A 17,626-nucleotide genomic window follows, 5' to 3' on the forward strand; every position below is an offset into this window, starting at 1 on the left:
AAAGCCTTATGAAAAGGGGCTCAACAAAACATTGGCTCAGAGTGGGCAAAATACAAAAGCATGCTAAAATCTGCGGGAAAAAAATATATATGAAAAAAAAATCTCTCAAAACCATAATTTAGTTCTACTTCACGGTGCTTGTTATTCTTTCAAATGGAATCTAAATGAAATACAACAAATATTGATGTCATGCAACAACAATACAGAAGAGTTCATAATCTAATGATCTTGCAATATGCTATATTCTATACTCTAAAATTAAATGGGGATTAGAGGGGCACTGTGGCAAGATAAATGTGAGGCTAGGCGATTTTGCAAGCCATGTTAACATACATTCGGTTATACTGCTTTTACATTCAAAATATCTCAAATTGTTTTATGACTAGACATTTTAGCTATTTAAGATATCTCTAATTATATTTTGACTAGTCAAAATACCTTTTCTAGATATCTCTAATTATATTTTAGTTAAAATACCTTTTCGAGATATCTCTGATTACATTCTGACTAGTCGAAATGAAGTCAGATTTACATTAACTTGTACAGAGACGTCAATTTAAGATATCTAGAATGAATTACTGACTGTCTGAAATACACATTCCAGATATCTACAATTAAATTACGACTAGTCATAATTTAAAGTAATTTCAAGATATCGCGATTTTAGTTTTGAATAGTCATAATTCTAATTAAAAGCCACCATGATGTAAAATAGTGTTTTCTTCCGGGTTTGACGTCCATCATGACGTTATGGTCAGAGCCCCTTGTGGTGCTTGGTGGTGCCCTGAGTTGCCCATTCCCTCCTTTTTGAAGCCTTGCGGTAGGCATAAAATCGAGGAAACAGGAAAAGAGCATTCGATCAAACTTCTAGTTTATATAGAACTATATCTTTTATTGTTAACCTTTTCTTCTATTTGGAAAGTCAGTTTCTGATGGAAACCTTTTCCATAACCGTTGATTTTTATTTTTTCCAAGTTGCGGTGATGTTATTATGGAAGAACAGCGACATCTAGCGGCGTCTTTATATAAATTAAAACTTCCTGAAACTTGAAAAAAAAAAGATTTACGGTAAAAAAAAAAAAAAAAAAACTGATAAATTTGAGCCTAGAATATAATAATTGAATTGCATCAAATGGCGTAAATCGCATATAGCGGGTGTTTTGTGTCTATTTTTGTGGAAAACAAAAATGAAGCCAGTTGGTAGCTGCGCTCAAGAACCTTCAACAACCCAGACAACTGGTAAAAGTACTGGATGTCGAGGCAGAGCTCAAGATAAAGCGACGAAGCTAGCGGCTAAACATCCGAATAGGTTCTACTTGAAGGCGGAAAGAGGTAGAGACACAACTGGCAGGGACAGCAGATCCACCGGCGGCCGACAGGGGGACCCAGAGAGGCGCAGCGGGGCAGCTGCCCAGGCTGTTGGTGCTGAGGCTGATCTCACTTCAAAAAGGGCGGATGCTGCCAGAGGAGATTCACCGGTAGCACCGGCCCGCCGCTCAGCTCAATGCATTCCCTGCTTTAAAGATAACCCTCCTCGGAAAACCCCCGTCAACAAGACCTCCTCTCCAAGGAAAAAAGAGGAGGCGGAGGAAAACAGACAGCGGGAGAAGAGAAGCAGCAGCACCGGGGGTTGTGGAGCAGGCCTCGGCTTTGGTCCGTGGAGAAGATGCTCACAGGCTGAGCTGATCCACTTTCATTTACAAAGGAGACGCAAGAGGAGCGTGGCGACGATGCAGACTAAACCGGAGGGCGGTGGTAGAGAGGAGGCGGTGCAGGGGGAGCTGGATCCGGCTGCAGAGGCGATGCAGGCGGCGTCCGAGGCAGAGCAGGACCAGGCCCTGGAAGAGGAGATAGAGAGGCTGCTGGAGGAAAACGATGACCTCAAGGTTTATAATTCATCATGAAATGAAAACGGTTTAAAAAAGAAATGTGTTGATATTCTTACTGTTGATAATAACAGATGGACGACCAATCAATCAGCCTGTTGATTATTCTCCATGACAGACTTCTAAGCCTTATTTGCAAAACACAGTCAGTAGAGGAATAATACATTAATGGTTATTGATCCAAATGATCAATAATATTTTGCCTTTAAAGGATATACTAGGTCTATACTATTAGTAAGAGCATTGCTCAATCACAGGGCAGGATAGGCTTCATATTACAAACATATCTATTAATAACAAACAGCAGACAAGGAGATAACTGCAACCTTAAACTAAATGATTTTGGTGTTGTATATTTTATCTTTTGGTGCAAACATATGACATATGAAATAAATGTATAAAGAAAAAAAAACGGTGAGCTTGTTGCCAAATTTCTGGTGCATGTTTTTTATTGACTATTAGAAATTCAATGAAAAAAGACACAAAAAACCTCCTATATTTTGATTTTAATAAATTATATTTCCAAATATATAACTTTATAACAATATTACAAATAAAAAATGGATTTAAAAGGTAATTAAAGATCCATGAATGAAAACAATGATAATAATTAATCTTTTTTTTTTTAGATAATTAAAGTTAGTTCTGTGAGAAACATAAGCAAAGTATGGTAATCATAACCATCTTGTGTGTTTGACCAGTGCGAGATTGAGGAGATGAGGGCCGAGATGGATGAAATGCGGGATACTTTCTATGAGGAAGACACATGCCAGCTGCAGGAAATGAGGCGTGAGTTAGAGAGGGCCAATAAAAACTGTCGGATCCTGCATTATCGGCTGCGCAAAGCTGAGAGGAAAAGGGTGCGCTACGCCCAGGCAGGAGAGATTGATCACGAGCTGCTGAGGATTCTGGAGCAGGACCTGAAGGTAGAAGCCATCAATCAAACCACATGAAGTCTACACTAACATTATCACGAAAGCTTTTTATTTGAACTCTTACGTTCATCACATTTTGAAATGCTGTATCAGAAAGGAGGCTGATTGTTTATTGTCTGGTAAATGTATTGCAGGTGGCGAAGGATGTGTCAGTCCGGCTGCACCATGAGTTGGAAAAGGTGGAGGAGAAAAGGACAAAGACGGAAGAGGAGAATGAAAAACTGAGACAGAAACTCATAGAGGTGGAAGTGACCAAGCAGGCTCTGCAGAATGAACTAGAGAAGACCAAAGAGGTGAGTGCATTAAAGGTCATTACACTGGACTGATTTTGGTCCTTATCATAAACGAACGTGGAAGCATTGAGAGCCATGTATAAAAAATACAAGCTGAATAGACATGTATATATAGTGTCATACTAAAATATAAATACATTACTCATGGTTTTTGAAGATTTTTGCACAAAGAGTTTGCAGTTGCACCTAACTGTTAGGATAATTATCATTGAAGATGCGTGAGTTTTATCACACCCTGGTATGGGCTGTCTGTTGTTTGTCAGAACTGACATTTTAATCTAATTAGGACAGTTCTTCTGTCTGGATAGACAGTTATAATCTTCATTTTGTATGTGGCAAAGATTTGGAAATGGAATGAGCGGCAGTGTCCTGTTTTGATAAGGCTGGAACCATAGATGTCTAATCATCTGCTAATGTGTATGATGTAAAATATGATGATGTGGCAGACTGATGAGATGTATAAAATGCCTTATTAACCATTAATCGGGGCCACTTCCTAAGAGGTGAGCCCAGAGGTGAGCAGCTGCCATTCTGTAACCGTGAGCAATTTCTCTGATCTGAGTAAGATTAAAATTTCAGTCAGAATCTGCTGTCATGTCTTTAATACATATAAGTTATGAAATGTTATTTAAAGAGTTTGTCCCGAGTGATCTCTTTTCAGGGAAAAGAACCGGAGAGATAGAGCATCAGGGTGCAAACACAGAGCCTATCTTTAACATAACCACCTTTAATCTGACACCCCAGAATAAAACCCAGTTGCTTAAAGTCACCTGAGAAATAAAACGAGTCCATCTGTGTCTTATTTGTTCTCAGCATCAATACATCTTTTTTAGAGGTTGGTTAGAAAACATCGATGCGCAGACAGCATCATGAAAACCAACTAACACTGCAGACAGCTGATAAAGCTGTGTAGAAGTTAAAGTAGGGTTCACTTCTAAAACCAAAACTCTGAACAAAAAAGTGGTTAACAGTCGGATGCATATCAAATTAAAGCAGCTGTACAAGAATGAGACTTAATAAGCATTTTTTTTTATAACTGAACTTTGTTGATATTACACTGGAGAAATTTACCTCTGCTTTTAACCCAAACCCTGGGGAGCAGTGTGTGGTTAAGGGTCTTGCTCAGGGAGCCAGAGTGCAGGCTGTGGGGATTGAACCAGGTACTTGCAACCTTCTTAGAGCACAAGCGCACTGCTCTAACCACTAGGCCAACACTCCCCTAAGCCTTGATGTTCTGCAGAGAAGAATGGGGAAGAACACGTTTGGTCTCTAGATGTGGTCAGCTGGTTAGTATCAGTAGCAAAAAGATGTCTGTAAATCTACTTCATCTTCACCTTTTCATATATCTTTGTGTATTTTTAGTTATACCGTCAAAATAAAAGCATGGTGGCATAAATATTCTTCTTTTTTTCTTAGTCTCAAAAGCGAAGGGGAAGCAAAGACATCCAGAAAGCTGACAAGAAGCCAACACAGACTCCCATAGAGGTCAGAGACTCTCTGCTTTCTCTTTCTGTTTTTTATGATCATCACTGTCTTCCTGATAAAGTCTTCTCAAGCCTAACACATAGCATGTTATACTTTAAGTACAGCCAAAAGATTAGAGTGCTTTAGTCATAAATAAAGACTCAGTGAATGTTAAACATCCTCTTGGACTGACCTCTTGGCTGACAGGATGTTGCTCAAAATCTTTCCTTTAATCTTAGGTCTTTGAGTTGTTGTAGCTTTTTGCTGAGACTGATTTTCTTCTTGTTTCAGGAGGATAATGAAGACCTAAAGTGCCAGTTAGCTTTCATCAAGGAGGAAGCGGTGCTCATGAGAAAGAAAGCAGGCAAGATTGACAAGGAAAAGGATGGTCTGGAGCAAGAGTTGCAGAAGTATCGCTCTTTCTACGGTGAACTGGACAGTACCCATCCCAAAGGGGAGGCTGGCGGCCCGCCTACCACCCGCGAGTCAGAGCTAAAGCTCCGGCTTCGATTGGTGGAGGAGGAGGCCAACATCCTAGGGAGGAAGATAGTAGAACTGGAGGTAAGACCAGAGCATGCTGTGAAAAGCTTTTTGAGGCAAAATCCATTGATCATTAGAATTTGTCTCCATCTTCCCAACCAGGTTGAGAACCGAGGTCTGAGAGCGGAGCTGGACGACCTCCGTGGCGAGGGAGAGGGTGGCGAAAGCGGGTCTGAGGCGACAGGCGGGCCGGGTGTGGGCCGAGGTCTGGGCGAAGATCTGACGGAGCTCCGGCAGCAGCTGCAGCTGGTTGAAGATGAGGCCGAGCTCCTGAGGAGGAACCTTGCTGATACAGAGGAGCAGAACAAGAGGGTGACAGCAGAGCTGAACAAATTGCGCTTCAAGGCCGGCACCCACGAGGGAAGTTCCAGACATGGTGGAGGGGGCTCAGGAGGAGCAGCGGCTGATGGAGCTAAATCTGAAAATCTTCAGGAAGAGCTTAAAGCTGCCAGGCTACAGATTAATGATCTCAGCGGCAAGGTCTGGATTTTTATATTTTCTTTCTTTATTATGAAGTGAAAATCACTTTACATCCTGCACCACGTCACAACCACAAGCATTAGTGTAGCATTAATAAGATGTGACATAAACAAAACCAACAAATATTTATTCCATAAATGTAAAATAGAAGGAATAGGATATGTTGCTAACATCAAGCACTTTTGATTATTACTCCTCTAATATGATACCCCTAAATAAAAACAGCAGCCACAGTCAGATGTTATAATTATTACAAATGCATGTGACAGTTTAAATTTTTTATCAGTGCAGAAATTATTACTTAACTATTTTAAATCCACCTAAAAATAATAATGTTGGTGGCTAACGTCCCAGAATAGCACATTTAAACGGGTAGAATCTAATGCTTGATTTAAGGAAACAAGACTTATTTGTTTATATTTTTGCTTCTATTTTTGTTTAACAAGCAGTATATACAGGACAGCGATGTTTACGTTTTCATGCATCATGCAATTGCATGCCTCTTTAAAAAAACGGTTGATCTTAAAGGTGTAGAGGAGGATGTTCTTTTTGTGGGTGGATCATCAAAATAAGTGGTCCTCCTAATTTTCAATCATTATAATATGTTTACGTAAGGCCGTCTGTGCCCAGCAAAGGATAAGACAAGGTAGCTATAGTGGGCTAAGTCTACTCAGATGCAATTCCAGCCATTTTCTTACTCACAGTCCTTAAAAAGTAAAATGATTAGAAGACATATTTAACTTGCTTTAATGTTTTTATATCTTTTTCTCTGTGCAATATTTGCAAGAGACACGTGTGTTCACATGTAAAAATAATTCCAGTGCAGTTACCGACGTTGGCGTTTATAATCCCTGCATTGCATCAAGTTTGTAATAGTAGGTTGGGTGAGAAAGACTTAAAGGTGTAGCGGACAATGTTCTTTTTCCAGGTGGATCATCAAAATAAGTGGTCCTCCTAATTGTCAATCATTATGGTGATATGTTTACGTAAGGCCGTCCCACATGCTCGTCCCCATTTTCACTTACCAGTGGTGAGTCTGACATGATGGAAAAATTGCACATTTTCTTTTGGAAAGTAAGCTTATGAGTGGTGCAAATGGCAACCTTTAAACCGCGCGTGCACAAGGAGAAATGGGCTCATGCATGATCTTGCAGGCATTTAATAGGTACAGGGTTGTTCATGTGCATTTTTAAGTGGAGAGGCGGGTCTTTTTAAAAATTCCTGAAAATCCTCCATTATACCTTTAAGGTTGAGGTTATTGACACCAGCCGGAAAAACTACCGTAAATATGTTAGTCTGCAGGATGTTTAATAGACTTTATTTTGATATAAGAATTAGTCATAATACTGATCCCAACATAGTTGGGACTGTTGGTTACTACCCTTCCAACTTTGATCAGACAAGCCCATGAAACTCTTCTATTTAGTTACTTAGTAATTACGTTAGCTATATAGTTATATAGTTACTTTTTTAGTTCTTATGATATTCTGTGTCCTTTAACATGTGTGGCTATTATACATCCATTTTGAATCTATCCTTATCTTTGTTTGTGTGTGCGAGACTCCTCCTGGCCCCTGGGGTAAACAGCATTAAGGGTCTGGCTGCCTTCAGGATCAGTGAGAGAGTTTCTCTATAAAGGAGGGAAATGAGAGTTCTTCAGGTCACTCAACTTGAATTAATGGCCCAAGCACCAAATTGGACAGGCCATGATGAATAAAATAAGAATAAAATGATAACAAATGCAGTTTCATTGTCCATTAATTTGACACAAAACTCAAAGTTGTATGACTGGTTGAATTTGTTTCTGTTTTTCTGTTTCTGCTACTCACAAAGTAGTATAAAAAGTAATGATAACCTGTTTCACTATCTGTTAATTTGTGAAAAGCAATAAAAAATAAAATTTCTCCCTCACTGTCTTTATTTAAGGTAATGCAACTTCAATATGAGAACCGTGTCCTCCTCTCCAACATGCAACGCTACGATCTGGCTTCCCATCTCTCCCTGCGGCCCAGCCCTAGAGACAGTGATGCAGAGAGCGATGCAGGTGGAGCCACAAGTGGGCGACGTGAGAGCGACGAAGACTCCACCTCTTCCCGCTTGCTCCCACCCCATCGTAAACGGGAGGGCCCTGTGGGCGGGGAAAGTGATTCAGATGAGGTGAGAAACAATAACGGCAGCAGCCGGTGCATGACGCCCACAAGGGGCCTCTACACCCCGCCGGGTCCAGAAGGCTCCGCCTCCTCCACCTTGACTCGCTTCCTCCCCGGTAGGCGTTGTAACCTCCATGACAGACAACAGCTGATGGACATACGTGTGGAAGCAGAGAGGCTCGTACGGACCATCGACAGTCTCATCGCTGATACCGCCACCATCATTTCAGAGGCAAGGGTCTACGTTTCAAATGGTGATTTGATGTTTAGGACGGGCGGAGAGGAGGGCGGAGAGGAGGATGGGAGCAGGATCAGGGAACATGAACTGCTGTATCGCATCAATGCTCAGATGAAGGCCTTCCGAAAAGAGCTGCAAGCTTTTATTGACAGACTGGATCTTCCAAGGCTGGAGGACAGAGATGCAGACGAGCCACTCTCAGTAAGACTTCAAACTTCTCACCTTCATTTATACTTATCAAAACCAAAAGAGAAAACTGACCTTCTTCTTTTTCTCTCACCTTTTTCTCTCCTGTTACATTTTTCCTTAGATGTTCCAACCCATCATTTTACTCATCCTTATACTGGTCTTATTCTCATCCCTCTCTTATGCCACTATCTTTAAACTAGTCTTCCTGTTTACTCTCTTCTTTGTTCTGTGATGTAAGCCTCCCTTTTGCTCGAGTCATCCGTGTTTGTGTTCGCTATGTTGCTCTTATTTTTCCTTTAAATGCCTCATTTGTTGCAATGATAATCTAAAGCACAGCAAAAGCCCTTTCCACTCACTAAGTGTCAACAACAACTGGAGTCTCCAATATCATAATGCATCCCTGTAAGCATCACTTGCATCAGAAGGTGAGTTTCCTGAGTGTTGCTGTGTAGTTCTTATGAATTTAATAAGTGGTGCCGCATTAGCGAGAATCCCCACTTACTAAAGGGGCCTGCCTTAAAAGTGACAGAATTTTTGTTTTTGTGTTTTCTTCGTTTTTTGTAAAATTCAAATGTTTAATATCTGACAAAAATCATGGATTCAAAGGGTAGTCCCAAATTATGCTATTGTTTATTAAGGGATAAAAACCAACTGTCTGGCCTAATTCAACCAGTAGAATAAATATATCACTTAATAGCACCTGTCAGGCAACAATAAGTAGGCTAAAATACACAAAAACTAAATAGAAACCCAAAAGAAAATAAAAACCAGATGTTTTTCATTCTGAGGAAAACATGGAACAGTGAGTAACCTCATAGACTGATTGAGAACCTGGAACAACATCTAAAATCATAACTTAACTTATGATTTTAGCATTGATCCTAACTTTCTATAGTTAGAATCAGTGCTCACAATTTAACAATTACATAGAGACTTAAAACATTTTTAAAAAGTATCAGAGGGAGAACTCCAAGACCAAACCATTTCTGACTGAAGAAAAAAATCAAATATCCCTCTTATTAGGCCCAGTAAATCTTGACATTAGACATTCTTGACATTGCTTAAAAAAATAAGAGAAAAGATGTTTTTTTTAGAAAAAAAATGTAAATTGTGTCTTGCATAAAATTATCTAGGAGTTTTGAAAAAGCATTGGTACTACAATTAATCAGAATCAGAAATACTTTAATAATCCCAGAGGGAAAATTACTTTTGTTACACGCTCCAGTTACAGTTTTATATATATATATACACACATATCCAACTACACAATAATAAAGATAAAAACATAAGAATAAAAGAGATCAAATATATACATATATAAACATAGTGAGAATTAGAATGATGGTCTGGGCTCCTTTGTTGATTTCACACCTTGTCATAACTAATGGAGCCATAAATGTCACGACTCTGAACGACGGACCCAAAATTCAGACAAGACAGAAAGTGGGATAACTCAAAAGCATTTATTAATAATGACGGGCTTCGGATCTGTGGATTTGCAGAGGTTACTGCATCTTAGGCAGTAACCTCTACAGGACAGAAACACAGGTTAGTGACCATGATAATCTGACGGGGGAGTCACTAACCTGGTTTAACAGTTCAGTCCATGCTAAGAGCTAGGTAGGATCCAGCCGGTGGGTTGCCAACAAGATGCGGCGGGCGTCGTCAAGAGTGTCCCAGATGCTGCAGCCCCGGAGAACATACAGTAGTCTGAAGCCAGGTCAGACAAACAGATAAGAACAGGAACAGGCAGGCTCAGAGGTCCAGGAGTCCAATTATACATCAGGCTGACCATTCAGATGGGAACAGGCAGGCTCTGTGGTTGGGAGGCAGAGCAGGTCAGGATCAGGTAATCAGAAGCACTCACGTATGCTAAAAACACTCTCACCACTGTCTGAAAGGAACAAGATAATCTGGCCCTGATGAATGGATGCAAGCACCTTAAATAGAGGCAGAAGCAGGTGGATCAGATGAGCAATGATGAGAAACAGGGCAGAGTTAGACAAGTGAATGGAATGAGTAATTAAGCCAGTCATCAGTGCCAAGATCAGGAAAATAAATTCTGCTCTCTTCCAGATAATCCTTAAGGAGAATCAGTTTGGGTCTTAAACTTTGAGCTTGTTCAGTTTAAAGAGCCCTACAACGACCCAAAGCACCTCTGAATTGCTCAAAAAACAAAGGTTTTCTAGCTTTTGGGCCCAAGTCTGAATTCAGCTCTGACTAAGAGACAATTCTGCAAGGAGGACTGGATTAAATTTCCCCAAAATAATACTATAAAACACAGCCGCCAAGAGTGCCTGTAACAATTTACTACTTTAATGCTGGAATTACTCTTTCATATGGGGTGTGCTTTATTTCCTTAATACCAGAAAATAGTCAATTGAAAAGTTAAAGTTCTTTAAAAATAATGGTTGTTCGTAAAGCTGTATGTTTGGAAAACAAGGTTAAGGCAGAACAAAAAGCTAGAGAATTGGAAAATGGCAATTTCAAGAAAAGTGTCTGTAAATCGAGGAATTCGGGACATGGCTGCAGCCTGTCAATGGTGAAGATGACGAAGGATTTTGCTGTGTATAATTGAAAGGCATGGGTACTTGTTGATGGCATTCAAAATATTTCTAGAGCATTAAAAAGCATTAAATTAGAGTTACTCATTCCTGTTTAAACCCAGATTTAAGTATGGCCTACTATGTATTTGATATTTTTAGATGTGATCTTTCATTGTTATATTTCTTCTTCACTTGTGTTTTTCTTTATCTGCTATTTGTTCGGTGCATCTGGGTCTCTGCTGTTTTTGGTTTTTCCTGCAGAACTAAGAGACAATCAATGACTTTATCTAAGTACATCATCTTGATTTGAATAAAACGTGTAGAACTCTGAGACACTGAATCAAGAAACAAAGTAATCTCTGGAAAACTGTTTAATTTTTTGTGTTAATTCTTTTAATTGATGTGAATCTGAGCATTTATAGTAAATCCCCTTCCTCTTTTAAACGATGTTTTTAAACTCCCTCTCCGTTCTCATCTTTAGATAAATAGATTCACTAATGTGTTATAACACACAAACTTTAAACACATTAAGTTGTTGTTTAAAGAAGTTAATTATTGCTACGCTATCATAAACCTCTCACCCCCATTCCAATCTCCATAACAACTAAGAGACAGCAAAGATCATCTGTTCAAAAAGCAAATCCAAGTAATTCTGTTGGAGCCAGGGTAGAGTGGTTAGAGAGCCATTTGTTTGGAGTGCTGGAAAATGAAAAGAGTGGCCCTTATTCTGAGAAGCTTTTTGCCTGACTCCCTGATGATTCTCCATGCTAAGGTCAGTCTGACTGCTCTCTAATAAAGGTTAGATACTGACTGCAAATCATAAACCCAAATCAGACATTCTGGTTTTCAAGGTTTTCAGTAAAGATGCTAGCCACCATGCTGCTTTACATCCTAGTTTGTCCTTGACTTGATTAAGAGTCTATTTTTATCTTTAACATTCTGTGAATGAAACATTCTGTTTGTTTTCCAGAGAACTAGTCCTATCATCCTGCTGTTATTTCCTGAGGGTGAAGTAAAGAAAGTAAGTGTGTTTGTGCATTTTGTTCTTCAAGCACATGACATGTTTGTCATATTAAAGAGCAGGTGGAGGGAAGAGCTGAGGAGCTTTACACTTGAGGAACATAAATTGGGTCAAATTCTGTCTCTTGTTGTCAGGGGATCGTTGAGGTACCCACATACATAAATCTGATCTGGTGCTGGCATTTGTTAGTGATGGTGACCGATTCATAATTACATGTGCAGGGATTCTATTTTTTATTTTTTTTTGCAATATGTATTTATTTACATTTCATGCACTAGACAAACATGATGTGGTGCATAGCTGTGAAGCTTAAACGACTTGAAAAACGGATTTCTCAGAGCAGTTCTTCTGATTGCATACAAATATCTTTCTTTTGGCTTATTATAATCGTTTCTGTAATTAGCTTCTTTTTTTACCTTATTTATTTGTAAACAACTACTCTCTTCGGTAAATATTTGCCATGACAAGATCACTTACATAACTGTGAAGTCTTAGGAAAAAAAAAATTGTTTTATTTTAATTAGGGATAGACTTTAACTAGGCCATTCTCCACTGTTGTTAATCTGGTTCCATGTTTAGAGTCAATGTCCAGCTGAAAGTTAGGGTTTCATATCAGTTTTTCTCCATACATATAATTTGGCATTAAGGATAAACTTTGGCAAGTTGTTAAATACGCATTGTCGAACAACAGCTTTCTTTTACTTTTTTTTATTAGGGGTACTGCTTCACTTAGTGTTGCTCAATCAGATAAACCTTGAGGTAACATTTGTTGTGGAATTTGTTTGCAAGGCACTGAAGCTAAAGGTAACAGCTGACATTTTGCAATTATATACTATTTACAGTAAAAATGTGTATGATATCTTTATCTGTTTCATTCTTTTATTTTACAAAATATTTTACAAATATTTATAAGCCTGAATGCAAAAGAGCCACATATCACATATGAAGTTTAAAGAATTCAAAGTATGAACTAAACATATGTCAAATGTGCCAAGCATCCACCTGACAGTCTCCTTTCCGTGACTGTGTTCAATAAAGATATTATTGACTGTGACAAATTATTACTCACTGTGTCACCCACACCCATTTGGCTTCCTTTGGAAAAATGATTTGCAGTATGGTCGGGTCACAAGACGAAATCTGCCCATGTCTCCTATAAGCAGAGTAGCAACAGAGGTGCCCATTGGCTGAGAGAGCGGCAGCAGAAATAGCAATGTAAACACTTTCCCTCTCTCCATGTGCCTCAGTAATTATAGCTGGGATGCTGGTGACGACAGTCGTCCCATCGAGACTTCAAATGCTGGAATGAATTTGACACTATGGCATTTGATCCCGGATCAGATTGGTGCGTACTGGGGTGGTATAAAGGCTGGGGACCCCAGCTGGAACAGAGGATGTTTACCCTTTAGCTCAAAGCTTGGTTCTTAACTTTGAGGAAGGGGACCCTTTAAATTGAGTGTGCTGGGATTTACGTAACAGAGCGGGGCATAAGAGAAGGGCAGCAACAAGGAAAGGGGACTTTACAGCCTGGCAACGCAGGGAGGGAAAGTGCCTGAGAGAACAGATCTTAGAAGAGGAATTATTTTCTGGAAGACGGAGCATTTCTTTTGAGAGTTTAGGTAAGAACTGCTGGATTCACTAAAACATGTTTTAGTATCATGTAATTTATATTTATCCTGGTCTGAAATTGGGGACAAAAAGCGGAATAACTTAATTTTAACTAGATTAGGATATTTATATGACATAGAAGCCATGTATTGATAATTTTTAAAATATATTTTCTGGTTGTGGCTTAGATTCTGGCTGTCCACGGGACAGTTAGTCACCTTACTATGCATAGTTACAAGTTTATTAATATCTCTACGCTTACATCACAGGTGGGAGGGAAATGGCTGGTACATTCGGGCACCTTCCACAAGGATGCATGTCATAGTGAATCATAGCAACAAGTGCATCTTAGATTATAAAAACCTTTTAAGATATCAGTGGATCTGACTAGGAGGCTTAAGGTTAAATGATCTGGAAAGTTAATAGGAAGATATGTGAGAGTGAGCTCTGCGTTTGATGGTTTATTATGAAACTCTGAAATGTCCTTTAGCATCTTAGGCATGTTCTGAGCGCCTCATTGCTCCGGGTGTTCTTATGTAGAAATATAGCAAGGTCTGAGAGGCGGCTGGAGGTCAGATGCTTGATAGATATCTATCTTGCAACTCTTCTGTCAGTGGATTTTGAAGGATAAAGGGGGTCGTCAATATCTGAACTCTGTGAGCAACAGTCCAACTCTTTAGAAAATATTGTATTTTAAAACAACAAACATTTATCCTTCAGTATGCTTCAATGTTATAGCTGACAGATATCTACCATAGGTTAGTGTGTTCTTAGACAAATATTTTTATTTATTTTATTGGTTCTTTTCTAGTGTTTTCAGGACTTCAGTCCATCCCCTCACTGGCACCACAACTGGAACTTGAGAGAGGGAAACAAGAGAAGGGAGGGGGGACGGAAACAGCTATTCAACGAGGCCTGAGGGTTATTGAACGGCCTGCATCATGGCAGCCATCGATCTGGAGCTGGGGCTGGAGGGCCGGGGGTGGGGGCAGGAAAGGCCGGAACTTGTGGACAACTTTGACTCAGAGATGCAGGAGTGGGAGGATCAGCTGCAGGACATCCAGAGGAAAATCGAAGAGGTAACAATCAGTTTACAGATAATCCCAGTGAGTCCACTATCATCTCAAGGAGGACTTTGATTTTCTAAATATGCTGTGCAGGCTGTGGAATAATTTTATGAAACTATGGCCCATAAAAGACTCTGATTGTATGATAATTTTAAGTAAAAATACTGCAGTGCCATTCTATCGACACTTAAACAAAAGTTGTCTAATTGCATTTATCTAAACCAGCAACCACTCTTCCTTCTGCTAAAACATCCAGCATATTGATTTCGACACTTAAGGCTATAAAATGTATTTACACTTAATTGTATTTTTAAACTTAACATAGAATGAGCAAAAGGGAGAAGATGTTTTCAGGAGCATCATAGATTATTCCTTTTTAACCAGTTAATTTGTCAGATGGTGTCCAAGCAACAAAGTTTTTTTTCTTTCTGCTTTTTTGCTTTTCTTTTATAAGTCAAATATTTTCCTTTCGGCCAGCTGACTGACTGTGTGCAGCAGCTGTTTTCGGGGCCCAGTACTGGGACTTTATACTTAATAGCATTTTCTCAATTTCATTAAACTTATTTCAAACCCTTAATAATAGAGGCATTGAGACAAATGTTAGCGGCACTGACATCTTGGGATGTCTTCTTTCTACACTTCTTGTTAATCTGCTCGTCACCTGAACTCATTTACAGAATAACATATTTGAGATATTACAGGAAGATGATGAACACTGGCTTTTTAACACTAACCCTATGTGTACTGAAGGTACTTCCTAAAAGCCTCCCCGGAGAGTGCTAATTGGTGTAAAGTGTGTGCATGCTCCATATTAACAGTTGGCAGCAACAGACTGACTCGACCTCTTGGCCTGGTTGGAGCAGCAGTAGAGAAATGTTAACAAGCTAATTTAACTGGTTTGTGCTGACAGACGTGCAGGACACACACTCAGCCTATCACTCATACACACAGCCTGAAAGTGGATCCTGAGGGAGTTATTGAGCAGATGCTTCCTCAAAGTTGGAAAAAAAACATGTTGAGGATAAATATAGGTTAATCAGATTTTGCACAAGTTTTAATTATGTGGAAAACAGGTCAAATCAATTTAGAACCAGCAGGGAGGGGGATTGATGATCTCCTCCCCTTTTATTTTTTTTCCAGTTATACAATGAAGTTCAGGCCCGCAGAGGAGCTAACGACATCCATGGCGACAATCAGAAAAATGGCGACCCTTCAGAGTGTGAGCTGAGACAACACAACAATGTCCTTCTACTGCCTGGCTACCACTCCGGGAATCATGTCAGAGGTGTAGCCATCACGGCGGAGCATCAGAATGACTACAGCTGCTGCCGCTCCAATGGGGCCTCAGAGATCGGAGACCTGCTGCAGAATTATCTGGAGAAGGGGAATAAAACGAGCAGGAAGAATAACAGAGCTCGCCACGTGGTGAGTACTTCCCCTCTCTCTCCTTGTCCGTCGTTCTGCTGGTATTTGCAGAAACAAGATAGGTGGGACATGATGTGAGCTGAAGCTTTGGATCTGACAGGGTTGTATTGATTACAGTTCCCTCAAGGCTGCTTACACAGAGAAGTTAGATAGCATTTAGTTTCTCATGTAGCCTAACTGTTGCACTATGTTGACACCTGAGTGAGAAGTGGGTTTAAGGCTGAGATGATAGTCAGAATTTTGTGATCAGTTTTAAATCTCTGTTGTTTCTGTATCTTTGACCTCCTGTTACCAATTTTGGCTGGTTATCACACTGTGGTATGAGAACCGATCGCTGTAAAACAATGTTTTACTTTTCTGAAGACATGAAAAAAGGATAAAAGATGAGAATTTCAAACTGTTTTTAGCCTAAGGCCAGCATGGCCAAAGATCATAAATAAAATAAAGCACACTGTCTTGCTAGGTGTCAAAAGCCAAAGCAAAAAGGTGGGTTTTGACAAGAAATTTAAAAGGAGTCACAGAAGAGGTTGAAGCTGCAACAGCAAAAGCGTGGTCCCCTCTGAGCTTCCACATCGTTTTAGGCTCTCTCAGCATTTATGAAACAGTTTTCAATGTATAGTTTTCCTACAGATTGCTAACATGGTAAATGTTTAATAATAGAGATAAAAAAACAAAGCAACTATAAATTGTCTCTCTCTCTCTCCTCTTATTTGTCTTATACCTGGCTCAGCTTGAAGTCTGAATGAAATGTAAACATCTTGTGTTACCCACGTAATCATTTCTTATGCCTCTGAGTTTTCTGAGACTTTATTATTCGTAGCTCTCTAATAGTAGCCTTCTAAAGCAAACACCTCTACAGCAAAGAATGTTGTTAATAAATGGCAAATCTAAAAATAGATCTGATTGCCGTACTGGGTGGTCTGGGTTCATCTCACTTTGGAGGTTTTTGGGCATGTCCTTCGGTGAGGAGACCATAGAGGGATCTCTGAGAGATGTCTGGGTTTCTCTAATGGAGCTCTCTCTGGATGGACATTATTGGTCATTGAAAACGAAACAAAAATCAGGTTCATCTTAGAGATTAGAACAGATTAGAATGTGTTACACATTTTAAATTTGGTATAGAAATCCTAAATAGATGTTAAGATTACTTTTTAATGTTTTCCAGCACTTCAGTGACACAGTTAAAGTGAACCAGGGGATGTCTTCATCCCAGGAGGAGGCCAGGAGACAACCTGGAAGTCACAGGTACAAGCTTCTTTTATTAATCGTTTAAAAAAAGATTGTATAATTAGGCTTTTTTGTGTTTTTAATGTATTTTTTCCTTTTTATCTGCTGTAAAATTAGGGTGGGGCCAGAGCAATATTTAAACAGTTTGGAGGAAACTGAAAACACTACGAACCGAGTGTCTCACATGAAGAATTGCCCCCAAAGAGAGGAAAACACTAGTGCAAAGCCCCCCGTTGGACAAAGAGATGGTTCTGCTGTCCCAGCACGTTCTCAGTTCCCAGTCATGACTGTCGAGTCTCCTTTGTTGGACAAAAGGTCCTTTGGTCCAGGAGTCCTGGGAGACAAAAAATGCAGCAGTCCCTCTGTCCTTCGGAAGTTTGGTGCCATGCTTCAAGAGAATGAGGGCAAGACGCTCACAGAATCTGGGGTGGTGACCCAGCAGGGACAGTCCCCAGAGGCAAAGTGTCCCACTCCTTGCTGTCAGCGCAGAGCTCTGGGAACCACCGCAGGAGCCAGTAAGGCGCCCATGCGCGTGCCTAACCAGAAATGCCAAGCAA

At 39.9% G+C, this 17,626-nt stretch overlaps 1 protein-coding gene across 2 annotated transcripts; it reads left to right on the forward strand.

Annotated features, from left to right (window-relative positions):
* Positions 1 to 1,170: 1,170 nt before the first annotated feature.
* LOC119788702 (protein SOGA3-like) lies at positions 1,171 to 14,300 on the forward strand. 2 transcript variants are annotated; one of them, XM_038293296.1, is made up of 10 exons: positions 1,171 to 1,886; positions 2,588 to 2,812; positions 2,956 to 3,114; positions 4,531 to 4,599; positions 4,870 to 5,139; positions 5,221 to 5,598; positions 7,525 to 8,187; positions 8,297 to 8,600; positions 11,692 to 11,742; positions 14,162 to 14,300. In XM_038293296.1, exons 1-8 carry the CDS (start codon positions 1,188 to 1,190, stop codon positions 8,405 to 8,407), a joined length of 2,574 nt encoding a protein of 857 aa, XP_038149224.1. In that variant the 5' UTR covers positions 1,171 to 1,187; the 3' UTR covers positions 8,408 to 8,600; positions 11,692 to 11,742; positions 14,162 to 14,300. The 2 variants fall into 2 exon arrangements, with proteins under 2 accessions (XP_038149224.1, XP_038149225.1); XM_038293297.1 differs by lacking the exon at positions 11,692 to 11,742 and having other exon boundaries at positions 14,162 to 14,299.
* Positions 14,301 to 17,626: the final 3,326 nt, after the last annotated feature.

The sequence above is a fragment of the Cyprinodon tularosa genome, unplaced genomic scaffold (assembly GCF_016077235.1).
Source record: "Cyprinodon tularosa strain WSP-4 unplaced genomic scaffold, ASM1607723v1 ctg323, whole genome shotgun sequence".
Lineage (NCBI taxonomy): Eukaryota > Metazoa > Chordata > Actinopteri > Cyprinodontiformes > Cyprinodontidae > Cyprinodon > Cyprinodon tularosa.

Excerpts from the sequence above, each read along its gene's own strand:
- LOC119788702 (XM_038293296.1), top strand. The coding sequence starts at position 1,188 with ATGAAGCCAGTTGGTAGCTGCGCTCAAGAACCTTCAACAACCCAGACA. Across the intron at positions 3,115-4,530 it reads AACTAGAGAAGACCAAAGAG|TCTCAAAAGCGAAGGGGAAG; the intron begins GTGAGTGCATTA and ends TTTTTTTCTTAG. Across the intron at positions 8,188-8,296 it reads ATGCAGACGAGCCACTCTCA|ATGTTCCAACCCATCATTTT; the intron begins GTAAGACTTCAA and ends ATTTTTCCTTAG.